At 46.0% G+C, this 12327-nt stretch overlaps 2 protein-coding genes across 2 annotated transcripts; both read right to left on the bottom strand.

Moving 5' to 3' along the window:
• Positions 1 to 1574: 1574 nt before the first annotated feature.
• On the bottom strand, positions 1575 to 2638 carry TREMEDRAFT_26069 (uncharacterized protein; the record flags this gene model as incomplete). Its single annotated transcript, XM_007000645.1, has 3 exons — positions 1575 to 2007; positions 2087 to 2414; positions 2452 to 2638. The coding sequence occupies 3 exons, from the start codon at positions 2636 to 2638 to the stop codon at positions 1575 to 1577; spliced, it is 948 nt and encodes a 315-aa protein (XP_007000707.1).
• A 2401-nt stretch (positions 2639 to 5039) lies between these two features.
• On the bottom strand, positions 5040 to 7448 carry TREMEDRAFT_58027 (uncharacterized protein; the record flags this gene model as incomplete). The annotated part of the gene is made up of 3 exons (XM_007001048.1): positions 5040 to 5134; positions 5248 to 6042; positions 6092 to 7448. 3 exons carry the CDS (start codon positions 7446 to 7448, stop codon positions 5040 to 5042), a joined length of 2247 nt encoding a protein of 748 aa, XP_007001110.1.
• Between the last annotated feature and the right edge of the window lie 4879 nt (positions 7449 to 12327).

The following is a 12327-nucleotide window of genomic DNA, read 5'->3' as shown; positions in this document are numbered from 1 at the left end:
ACTATTTCTAACTCTTTATTCGCTGGTATAGCCCACACTTCGCCTTTCAAGGTGTTTGGCAGTAAAGCCAATGTCTTTGAGCTATCCTGAGGAAAAATACGACGATCAAATTTCGTTCCCGGCACCCATGAGAACGGTTCATACGCACCTACTAATTAGATACTGTCAATGACTCAAAAAAAGCTTCTAACGTACTCAATACTGTTGTTGAAAAAAATTCATCGACTGCTTGTCCTCCCTTTTCTGGAGAGGTGTTGTTGCAACGACTTCCCTTGTTTGCGTACCGCTTTGGCGTGGGAGGAGGTACTTTGGAAGAAGGTGGTGTATCCGACATTTTAATGCTATAGCTAAGTTTCAATTAACGAAGAAAGGTGAAAAATAGTGGGTTAAGATTCACGACAATACACTTAATACATCCTTGTTGTGTGTACACTTGTTTACACTGTCTGCGTAGAAAATTGTTCAACCAACTACGCCCTGCAATGTTTGTTGCTCGGGATTGCAATGAAACAGTTTGAAACTATCCTTTGAGGGTGACTATGGTCGCAACAAACCATCATTGGCCGACGTCGGCCGACGTCGGTTTTTTGTCATTGTTATAGCTTTAGAGGCGTAATTTTTCACTCTCAGACATACCTTTCAGTGTGTCATGTAAAGCATTAAGCGACGAAGGACGCTGTCGAACACGAAACGCATCAAGATCCCTAGCAGCTTCGTCTTCCGTAATTGATCGTGTCTGAGCCATTAACTTGATCTGATTAATAATGACTAGACGTCGGTTCCAAAACCTCCGCTCTGTGTCACCGCCAACGCCCCAATGATGCTGAGGATTCTCGTACATCATTTTAGCAGACGGTTTGCCGTTTAAGCCGGTGTTATATTCTTCCCAAACTTGATTTACGGTCCGTAAAGTCCGTAGCAGGCTGAAAGGCGTCAAGACAGCTCGAGGTTGATTTACTACGGTCAATAGAGGTGAAGCTGTACCTTCTGCTGCTGTACTTGATGTAGGAATGTTTTCAAGCAGTACCGTTGGTTGCAGGGCGCGAGATGTTGTTTCTGATTGCACGGGTGTTTCACCTGCCGTAATTTCAGTTCCTTGAAGAATACTAGGTAAAATAATCGGCTGGCTTAAAGCGACAAGGATCCGAGACAGCTGCTGCTGGTTAAGGTTCAATGATACGTCTTGATTTTGAGCGGTTGTGATCAAAGACGACAATTTATGATGAATTTCGGTACTATCTTGTGTTTGCTTCATGAAATGCGCCGAGAGAGTTGATGCAAGTTGTGGCATGGCTTCAGCTAGCCTACGATCGTGACTATTCGTACGAAGAGAGCATGTGTCAAAATAACAAGCTTCCCATTGCTTGAATTCGTCATTTTGAAACAGGGAATGCGACCAAAGGTACAGCTCTGGGTATTTTTGACGCCAGGCGCAGATGTCTTGAAAAAATACCTTACGAAGGTGTTTCAAAAGCTGAACAAACGTCATAGCCTGTCTGTCTATAGCGTCACCTTGTCGTAAGGAAAGATCCAGTTCCCTTTACATGAGCAATGCGTTTACAAACGAGGTTTGCTTACCATTTTTCAAGAGAAGGAAATACCATTCTCTGTAAAGTGTCCGGTACAGGAATATCACGCGGAAGGTAATAGTCTTGGCTTCCATAAGGCTTAAACCCGGCCAATGCACGTAATACTGAACGAGGCATATGACCCAAGTAGACATTTTCCAAAACATCTTGATTCCAATGGCCTGCACGCGCAATATCTTGAGCTGATACACCTTCACTTTCTGCGAGCTGAGCTCCTCCGGCTCTATTGATATGTGTCTTCTTTCCCGTATTAACTTGAGCGCTTTTAAGAGCCTGAGTAATTGAATCATATTGTGCTTTATACGTGAGTTGATCTGTACGAGAATATATTGAATGTTGGAGGAGTTTATCGTTGTACCACGTCTCACGAGAAGCAAGGTTGGGAAATCCATTGTCTCCAAGGCTGCCGGCCTGAAATCTAAGTGAATTAACACGCATATTAGTTTAGCTAAACCGACGTCGGCCGACGTCGGCTGACATTCACTCACCGAGCAAACAAGTAAACTGCTAAGATCCCCACAGGACACATGAAAACGTCTTTGTTGCGTATTAACCCCGAATACTCTACTTTGCCATGCTTGTTGACTTTTCCACGTCTACTAACGCACACAACAACTAACATGGGTGTTGGTCCCTCGTTATCCCACACAGTGTACGCCAAATCTGAAAGTTCCATGCCTCGTTGGTTATCGCCCCGGTAGAGCACGTACAGGCCTAGAGCGTGAGCAACAGCGTCACGGAGGCCTTGCTCGGTATTTCGAGAGACGTAAGCACTGAAGCAATCCTCAATTTGTTTTCTACTTTGATATCCGTCGAAAATTGTATCTAATAATCAATTAGGCTCTTGACTGTGCTTACTTACTACTTGTTTTATCGATAAACATTTCCCTTTTCGTTTGTTCATCTACTCGTCTTAAGACTAACAAAAGGCTTTTCATTGCTGCCGAGCGCGGATGAGGATGACTGTTCATGCCTTTGTATTTCTGCTGTTTCCATAGACTGACCAGAGCAGCTACATGCAGTTTGATTGACGCTTGACTTTGCGTCATTCGGCTAAGCTTTAACAAAACTGGCATTCAGCAAGCACTTTATATCACAGTTAGCAAGTGAACACACCACTTTCTCTAGCTGTTGTTGTAGGCACTTTTTCTCCTCGAGTTAGGTCTTCAACTACATCTAAAGCTCGTAGTTGACTTTCTTCCAACGTATCCAAACTTGTTTCAACATCTTCGATTGAGCATGTTGGTAGTAGGTCAGAACTTGCTCTTCTTGCTCCAGCAACTGAGGTCTCTGCTTCCTCAGGGGTACTTTGACGTTCTCTTTTGCGTGTATCTGTACGATTATTGGGGTAAAATAACACTTGTGTATATATCCATCTAAGGGCGTACTCCGGTGTAACCGTATCTCTGGAACAATTAGCATCTTTTGATCGTTCCTACTTTGCCCCATCAAGCAATCTGCCGCCGACGTCGGCCGACGTCGGCCAACTCATACAAAGTCACGTACCCAGTGCTAAACTTCATTCTTTGACACCATTCTTGCCATCTTCGTATGCGTACTTGGTAATGAGCTTGTGTTGAGGAAGCATTACTCATTTTCTCAAGTTCCCCAAAGTCTTCACGCCAATTATCTGACGTATTCCAACAATCCGCAATCTCATCATGTATAGTAGCGTTAAGACGGTTTTGACGAGACATTATATAGTTGAATAAAGCAAAAGCAGGTGGTAGAGAGCTGAAATGGATGAAAGACAGTTGCAGATAGTGAAAATAACGTTGCATTGTTCATTGTAACCCTTTTTTCACACTCAGGAACCCGAGAAGGTCTGTAACCGCGGCTGTTTGTATGGTGTAATTCCTGTAACCGCGGTTACAAGGACGGGACCTCGGACGCTATGGGCAAAAAGGGGGGTGTCACGTGACTTCGTGGCGGACGACGTCCGGACGCGAGCGGACGGCTGGGTAGGATAACTTTGTATTGAATCATGAGAAGAGAAGTCGGGAACTTTCCATCTTCATGAGGAAGGGCGATACTTAAAGTCACCGGTCTCCCATTACTGCTCAAATTGTAGGTAGGAATGTTATCACTCCTGGTCGGCATCATCTATGTTGAGAAGACAAGAACGAGGTCTGATCATGCCAATTTCCACGTATTATAGAGTAGGCAGTTAAATCATTGGGGACAACTCCGTGAGGCGGTTCTTCCTCCATTCATCGTCATTGCCTCCAGAACCACCGTTCACACAGGATTGATGGTGAGGCCATGCAAGGGGCTGTCCGCCTAGCGGTGCGTTTCATCCGGGCATCTCCGCTGGCTCCGTCCGTCCAGATCTCAAGCAATGAGGTTCTTCGGCCGGTAAGCAGGGTAAGATTGTTGAATGAAGCGTAAGATTTGGCATGCATTCTTGTCAGGTCCAGACGTTGGAAATAGTCTGTGTCTATGCGCTATGGGTACAGGGCCTTGCAGGGAACAGACCTAGTGATGTAGTTTATAGTCTAGTGATGTAGTGGATCGAAGAGACTATAAGTCGATGAGATCAAGTGGGAAAGGATTTGCTAAATGACAAGGAAATACATTTGACAAGACATCTACGAAAAAGGGTTGTTTCTATACACTAAAAAGGGAGCGGAGTGATACCGAACTCTGCGGAGTAAAGATGGGAAACTACATGGGGTGATAGACCGAAGGAAGACGGAGATAGATGAGGGACACGGAGATGAAGGAAAAGTATAACAGGGCAAAAGAATAGCTATTAGGTTAGACAGGAGAATGTACAATGCCGTAGCAGGATTAGTGAAGCGGAGACGGGAACGGGTAGGTGGAGTACAACTTCTGAGTAAGACTCTTGAGGAGCCCGTCTATAGGTACCCGTGATCCTGACACATGGGGGGCTTAGGAGGATCAACTCTTGGGGTTGGTAGCTGAAACCCGTGGGGAATCCACTCTAACTGGCGACCAAAACGGCTGTCAGGAGGTTTCCCGTATCCCAGGTAGGTAAGGGCTAAAGTTTGTTCCCAGGTTGGTCGCCCTAATCTTTCATCAAGTGCGGGTTGAACACTGCAAGAAGGTGGTGGCACCTCGTTTGGCAGACTGATTGATCTCAGAGCACTATGTATCCATATTGTAGGTCCACAATTTGCACCATGAAATGTAGGGGACTCTGAGCTGCAGATGTTCCCGTTCAGTTCTGTACTTGTGACCCTGTTTGTTGGTGGACAAGAATATGGGACATAGCTGCTCAACCCATACATCTCGTTCTTTTGTCCAAGGTAACCTGTTGCTGTTACACTGGGATAGAGAAAGGGTACTTGAGGTGGCCTTGGCACAGGGTGATATGGTAATATGTCATCTCTTTTTACAGTCATATGGGACCAGGGGACGGACTCGCATGGTATCATGGGATGATGATGATGTGTGCTTACAAGGCGTGTCACGGGGGGGAGCAGGTAACTATCTGTAGGTGTAAGCGAGGGCACTCCTTTTGGCTGCACCAATTCGTTCAAGGCCTTTTGGGTCTCCTGCATCTTCCTCATGTTCAAAGCATACTCTGTGTCAATGTTGCCAGGATGTACAAGGTCCGCAAGATTCTGATCTATGTGATTGTGCTCCTTTATCAGGTGATCAGCTGATGGTGATGGAGGCTCCTTGTCAGGCTCACCATCATCTAGGTCTGCGTCCACGGGCCTTGGTGGAAGGCCCTGACCAGTCGTGCCCATGGTTTCAATGACAATTCTCATCATGAAATAACCCAGATAGGTAGGTGAACAATACTCCGGCAGTGGAATAGCAGTGTTGTGATATGAATATCTTGCTGGGGAGATGATCTCATCGCTTGGACTCATCTTCTTCGTTTTTGCCGGAGACATCGGGTCATCACTCTCCGTCCCATGTGGTACTGTGCCGTCCTTCTCATTACCCGCTTTCGAGACGTTCATGGCGGCCGTTGGTTTGATCATAGTTTTGGTCGGAAGGCTGTTTTTGAATGCCTCAAGCTGACCAAGACTTGTGTCAATTCCAGGAGATAAGGGCTCCAGTTTGTAGCCCAAAGACGCCAGGTACTCCTTCTGGTCAACAATTGATCTCTGAAAATCAGTGTTTGTTTTGCCAGTTCCGAAGTCCACTCCCGACAGCTCCCTCAAGGCGGTCAGTACACTCCTCAAGCACGCATTCATCTCTTTCTGCCTTCTCCTCTTCTCCGCCCTTTTATCCGCACTCCTTGACATTCCCTGCGTGAAAGAGGGAGTATCTTGAGGAGGGACAGCTTCAGCAAGCTCTGAATGATCACCGGAGGCGGACGCCGGTGCAGTGTCCTGTGGTAGACTAACAGAATTCGTCGTTTTCAACACCTTTGAGATACCAGGTGTTTTTGGTCCGGTGCCTTGATGATTTGGCTCTCTCAAGTGTTTGAGGGCCTCCTTGATTACAGAACCGTTGTAATCGGGGTCCATGGCTTCTATACAATTAGTGAGGCAACTTCCAGAAAGAGCTTAGATAATGCTTACCCTGTTTCTGAATTCTGTCATGGGCAAAGCGTAGGAAAGCACTGCGCTCGGCTTTGAAGTAGCTTGCTATTATGGGATTTGATGACAGATTTTCAGCCCAAGGACTCATCATGGCCATGTCCCAAACTCGAAGCTTGAAGACGCTCAGACGAGCTGGTGTACCATCTAAGCTGAGGAGTGTGACTCTGGTCATCGTTGCAATCTCCCTCGCTACCCCACAAACAGTCTGACTGTACATTGTTGTATCTATCTCTCCTTTATTGTAGCGCAATGTGGAACTTTTCAAATAATTTGTTGAGCATGCCAGAGATGTGGTAACTGCATTCCTGAAGATGATGAAAATCTCATCAGTGGAAGATGGATTTAAGAGGTCCCCTAGTCCTTTGGCGCACCCATTTGCCTCCTGATGGAGAGAAGAGTACAGAGGAACGAAGGGTGTATTATTGGCCACATCCTTGGCTACAAAGACACGTATCTTTCCCAAAGATGGTTTGGACAATTTTCCAGACCTGGTGGTAATGGGAATGAGATGATCACCAAACTTTTTGGGAGGGCAACACCACATTATTGCGTGATCGGAAAGTGTCCCAAAGTGTCCAATGGGGAATCCAAGGCTGGCAGAATCTTGATTGAACTGGAAGTCTGTCTGGCTCTCAGATTTCATGCCGCCTGGGAATTTGGAGGGCTCTTCTTCCATGTTAATTTTGCCACACAAAAGTACATCAAGGCCGGTTCTCAAAGGATGTGCAGCACGGGCACTGTTAGTCTTCTGGTCCCTTCTCAGATCGCTTGCAGATAATTTTGTGGTGGTGTGAGCTTGTGCAAAGTCAAGAAGTGCTAGGTACGCATCATTGAAGTGTGTTTTCACCAAGTGGTGTGAGCAAAAGGGAGAAGCATTGTTACTGCTAATGGCCAGTTGCTGCGTAATTTGTTTCAAGACTTGGATGCCAGCAGGAGTAAACTCAAGACTTCGGAAGATTATACTTGCGGCAGATGCAAAGTCCTTTGCAATATTCTCTGAAATCTGATCCACCAGGCTATCACCAATGTTTTTATTTTTGTTCAGTCCCACTATGTCCTTCAAGAATTTGAGAGATGTAGAGGTCATGGAAACAACTCCATCCAGGAGGTTCTGTGGACTGCCCCCATGTTGGATGGTCTCGAGGACAGTGTTCATGGCAAGTATGTCTTGGGAGACCCCGTTTGGCTGAAGCCATGTTCGCTTGGCCTCCTTAGTGAATGGGTCCAGCGGCGTGAAGATGTGACACGTCTTAGACACCATGCTGTCTGGCTTGCCACTCATTTCCAGCTGAAAACTTGCCAACCCAGAGGAATCTACAGTGCCAATGCTCTCCATTGGGAAGAAATCCGAATTGGGACTCGGTTTTGTTGCAGTAGACTTGGTTTTGATGCGATATTCAGAGGGTGTATGATCTGCAAGTATGAGGAATTCGAGCACCTACGAAGGGGGAGAGAGAGTCTTATGTATAAGCTTGGTGGCGCGCGGATCAATGTCCGCCCGGCTAACCGGGCCTAGGAAGGTGAGGAGAGGGTAAGAATCTCCTCATGAGAACGTGTGAACTTTCAGAGGAGAAACAGAGACACTCGGACAATGAGGTAGGATCTAGCATCCTGACCCGCCCGTGGAATCCTACCTGGGACTGAGGCCGGTGAAACGCCTTCGTCCATGCCGGAAACATCCATTAGGTGTTATACGTATGTAGAGTTATTCAGCAAAGTACCAACATTGCTGACTCTTCAACATCATAGTGTGGCTGTGTTAGGTAACGTACGGAAGACGTGACACTCCGAAGCGTCATGTGTATGATTGTGACTGGCTGAAGATCCATGTCCCACTGAAGAATACCTGTCATGTCCTCAGATAGCCTGCAGACTCTGAGATACTTTACACTGGAGATACTTTACACCTGAGAACGGATGTTACCCTTCTGCTTTGTATAAAGAGGAGATGGGTGCAGCTGATTGGGTTGTTGGGCAATAGCCTCCTCAACATCATGACTGCCAAAGGCTGTTTCTTTCTCTCATGCATACTTCCATAGGATCTGTTTCTGTAAGCTCTTTCCACTCATCTTCAAGAGCTATGGATTCAATGCAGATGTCACGAAGTGACAAGTCAGTTTGGTCAGTGACAAGTCAGTTTGGTTAGAGTTGTCTTCGGGTTGGGTATATAACCAGAGACCGGCGGTTTGCAGTAACCGCCGGTTAATAGGCCTTTTTGTCGCAATGGTTTAGACCGCTGTTCCGATGGGCACTGTTATATCTTCCCGATGCTGGTTATTTGGTCCCGTGTCACTGAGTCATATTATCGTCCCCCAGGATCTCCTCGAGCTCTTCTTGGCTGAAATAATGCTTCCAAGTGCTTGTTAAAGGGATCGAATAAGCTCGCGTGTCGAAACTTTTCTCATCATCAGTAATCCATCTTCATGCATTACTATATTCTTCAATTACAACTGATTATAAGACCCGTGCTTTAATCGACTAAGCGAATTCAGCAAGCATAATCTACCCATCGCTTGTTCACTTGTTCACTTGTTCACTTGACCAGCTTGACCGACCGGCCTCCTCGCTTGTCTTGTCACCGCTGGAGTATAGATAGGGAAGTCAGGAAGACTAGCCTTTTGTGTGAGTGGGAGTGCGACGAGCCTTAGGTTCTTGCACCAACAGTCGCTTCACTTGAACGTCATTGTCTTCTTGCTTGTTAGAACGTCTGACCAGAACATACATATATAACTCGACCGATATTGACTAGATCAAACTCGTCCTGTCCTGTCCTCATCTCCCTCGATACCAGCATCATCAGCCCCATCATGTCGTCCAATGATCTCTCCAAATTGTTTGACACTGTGCCCAAGCTCACTGGGAAAGGAAACTACCTGGTATGGCATCAGAGGTTAACAGTTGTCCTTTTCATAACTTGAACTTGCTCGTTTGTTCTCCCCACCACCATTGCACCAACTGCTACCACTACAATCCCCTCCACTGGATCATCCCTTCCACTCGAAGCCTGGAACGAACGAGATGAACAGGTTGCTGCCGCCATCCTCCACTCCACTTCTGAGGATATCCTCTCTGCTCATCTTCACCTTTTGTCACCCGTTGTGTCACAAACTACGTCGTAACATCCCTGACAACCACCATCACCGACCCTCCTTTCACCATCACCGACCTTCCTTTCACCATCACCAACCTCCACTTGAACCACTGAGACCAACTACGGCGAAGTTACGAGAACCAAGAGGGTATTTGTCACGATAACCCCGCCTAGCGGAGAAGTACGGCGAGGTTAGGGGAAGGGAACCGAGGGAGAGCAGAACAGGGGAAGTTAGGCGAAGTTAGTCGAAGTGAGCGGAGTAGGACATCGGGGATATGGCGAGGTACGGCGAAGTTGAACGAAGAGGACTGAGCGTGAGGCAGTGCAGGAGTTGAGGGACGTTCTATGAGAAGAGAGGAGTAGTATAGATAGTTTACAGATCGCTGAACTTCTTCAGCGATCCTTGATTGTTGTCAGTAGCGAGAGATATATTCAGTAGCTACAACCTTCAAGTTAAGGAGAGCTACCACCAAGCAGTTCGACGCACTAAGGCGAAGTTAGCCGCAGTTCATCGACGATCACCTTATCATTTACCACTCGACGTATTACTACGGCGAAGTTAGCCGTAGTTCCCCCGACGAGTACCCTGTCCTAGTGAGACATCAACACCCCACCAGGACGTAGTTAGCCGAGGTATGTCGACCGTCGGTCAGTAGAGGAGAAGAAACGACGATTGTGACAACCATTCAAGGGGGGAGTAGAGCTGCAGATGAACCTCCACACACACTCCTTAAACCAGGACAATTTGTCATTGGTGCCCTCATTCCTCCAGACACTCCCAATGCACCCCCACACTCAGATGTTATTGCTAGGATAAAGCAACTTCAGCCTGAGGATCCCATCCTCCAAGAGCTTTTGCCTTACCTGCAATCTCCCGTTACTCCTGTACCCCAAGGACTTCAAGGAAAACTCAAGGTTTTTAGAATAAAGGACAACATCATTCATTTCAACAACAAAATCTATGTCCCAAGCAACGATGAACTCAAGATCAATTTACTTCAACAAACACATAATTCCCCTACCTCTGGACACTATGGTCAACACAAAACATATCAACTTCTCTCTCGTCATTATTACTTCCCAGGCATACGACAATTCACCAACACCTATGTGGATGGTCGTCACACATGTGAACGGAACAGAGTCCCTCGACATAAACCCTATGGACCACTTCAACCCTTACCCATTCCTTCACAACCATGGCAATCTATTTCCATGGATGCTATTGTCAAACTTCCATCATCAAATAACTTCGACTCCATCATGGTCTTTGTTGATTGCTTCACCAAACAAGCCCACTTCATCCCATTCAAGGAAGATGGCTTTGATGCACCCAACCTAGCTACCATGTTCAGACAAAACATTTGGAGACTTCATGGACTACCCAAGGATATTGTTTCAGATCGCGGATCAATCTTCAACTCTCAGTTTTGGCGCTCTTTTGTCAAAGGCCTAGGGATCACTCCAAACTTCTCTACTGCCTTCCATCCTCAATCAGATGGTCAGACAGAACATGTCAATCAAGTCCTCAAACACTACCTCAGATCATTCTGCGACTATGATCAAGCCAATTGGTCATCTCTTCTGGATCTTGCAGAGTACAGTTACAACAACTCTGTCCACTCATCAACAAAATTCACTCCTTTTCAAGCAAACTATGGGTATTATCCAAATGATCCCACTTCACCATCACCTTCAACTCTCTCTGTTCCAGCAGCAGGAGAGCATCTTCAGACACTATGTCATCTTCATCAAACTCTCGCCAATAATATCCAGTCAGCTCAAGAACATTATACAAAACACTTCAACAAAAAGGGCAAGGACATCAATATCAAGGATCAATCACTTTTCAAAGTTGGTGATCAAGTCTTCCTCAACAGACGTGACATTCAAACAGTATGACCCTCGCTCAAACTTGATCAGAGGATGCTAGGTCCCTTCAAGATTATTGAAGCCACATCCTCTCCACTTGCGTTCAAACTTGAACTACCACCATCAATGAACATACACCCTGTATTCCACGTCAACCTTCTTGAACCCATGCATAAAGGACATCCTCAACAACCTCAAGACCCTCCACCACGCATTGAAGTCAATGGTGAAAAAGAATATATTGTCAACCATATCCTCGACTCTCGTATCGGTGCAGACAATGGCTATGACTACCTTGTCAATTGGAAAGACTACTCCAGTGCCCATGATTCATGGGAACCGTGGGAAAATGTCAACCACACCACAGCTTATAAAACATTCCGCCGACAACACCTCAAGGATCCAAATCATCACTTCCCTCCAACCAAAGCTCATCAACAAAAACAGCAAGACACAACACAAGACAACATCAACAGATCTCAACATGGATCAACACGGCTCAGAGGACTTCACCCTTAGAGGGGGAGCTCCTGTCATGAATAGTGATAAAGAATTCTGACTCATGCTTAGAAGAGTGATAAGGAAATATGACTCATGCTAGGAACTGTGATAAGGATTGAAGGAAAATATGAGTCATGGTATTTAGCAGTTCAGCAGTGAGGCATTTATGTGATTGGCTGGAACCAGTTTCCCACGGTGCACTCACTTTGAGGCACTTATGTGAGTGGCTAGAAAGTCCCTCACAGGCTTTTTATTTAGTACACCTACTTTAGTTTTGAAGGGTATAAAAGGAGCACATCTCCCCCCTCTTTCTTCAGCAATGTATCTTCATCTTGAAGTTGAACTTCATCTTTGAAAGTCACCTAGTTGGTTCTAACCCAACACCTCAGTACCCTCAGTACCTAAGGCAGTCATCAAGCTCTACGAGCCAGAGACTAAAACCCTTCAGTATCCAAGGCAGTACTTTGCAACCGCAGTCTACCCGCAGGCGTGACAAAAGTGCTCGCTCAATATTGTGTGATCTCAAAGTTCTTTTGTACGATCTTGATCAACTCTGTGTCAATGTTCTCCTTAATGGTCTTCCTGATCGCTTCAGTTCGTTCATTGACAGCATCTAGAAGGAAGAAGATACATCATCTGTGGAAAACATCAAGATCAAAATCCTTCGAGTGAATGCAAGTCAGAGGAACAGAACAAATGACAAAGCTCTAGCAGCTCAAGCTTCCTCACTTTCTTGGCAACAAACCTCAGC

This window comes from Tremella mesenterica (genome assembly GCF_000271645.1).
Source record: "Tremella mesenterica DSM 1558 unplaced genomic scaffold TREMEscaffold_1, whole genome shotgun sequence".
Classification (NCBI taxonomy): Eukaryota; Fungi; Basidiomycota; class Tremellomycetes; order Tremellales; family Tremellaceae; genus Tremella; species Tremella mesenterica.
The sequence above is the reverse complement of the archived record's forward strand: the minus strand, read 5'-3'. Positions and strand labels throughout refer to the sequence as shown.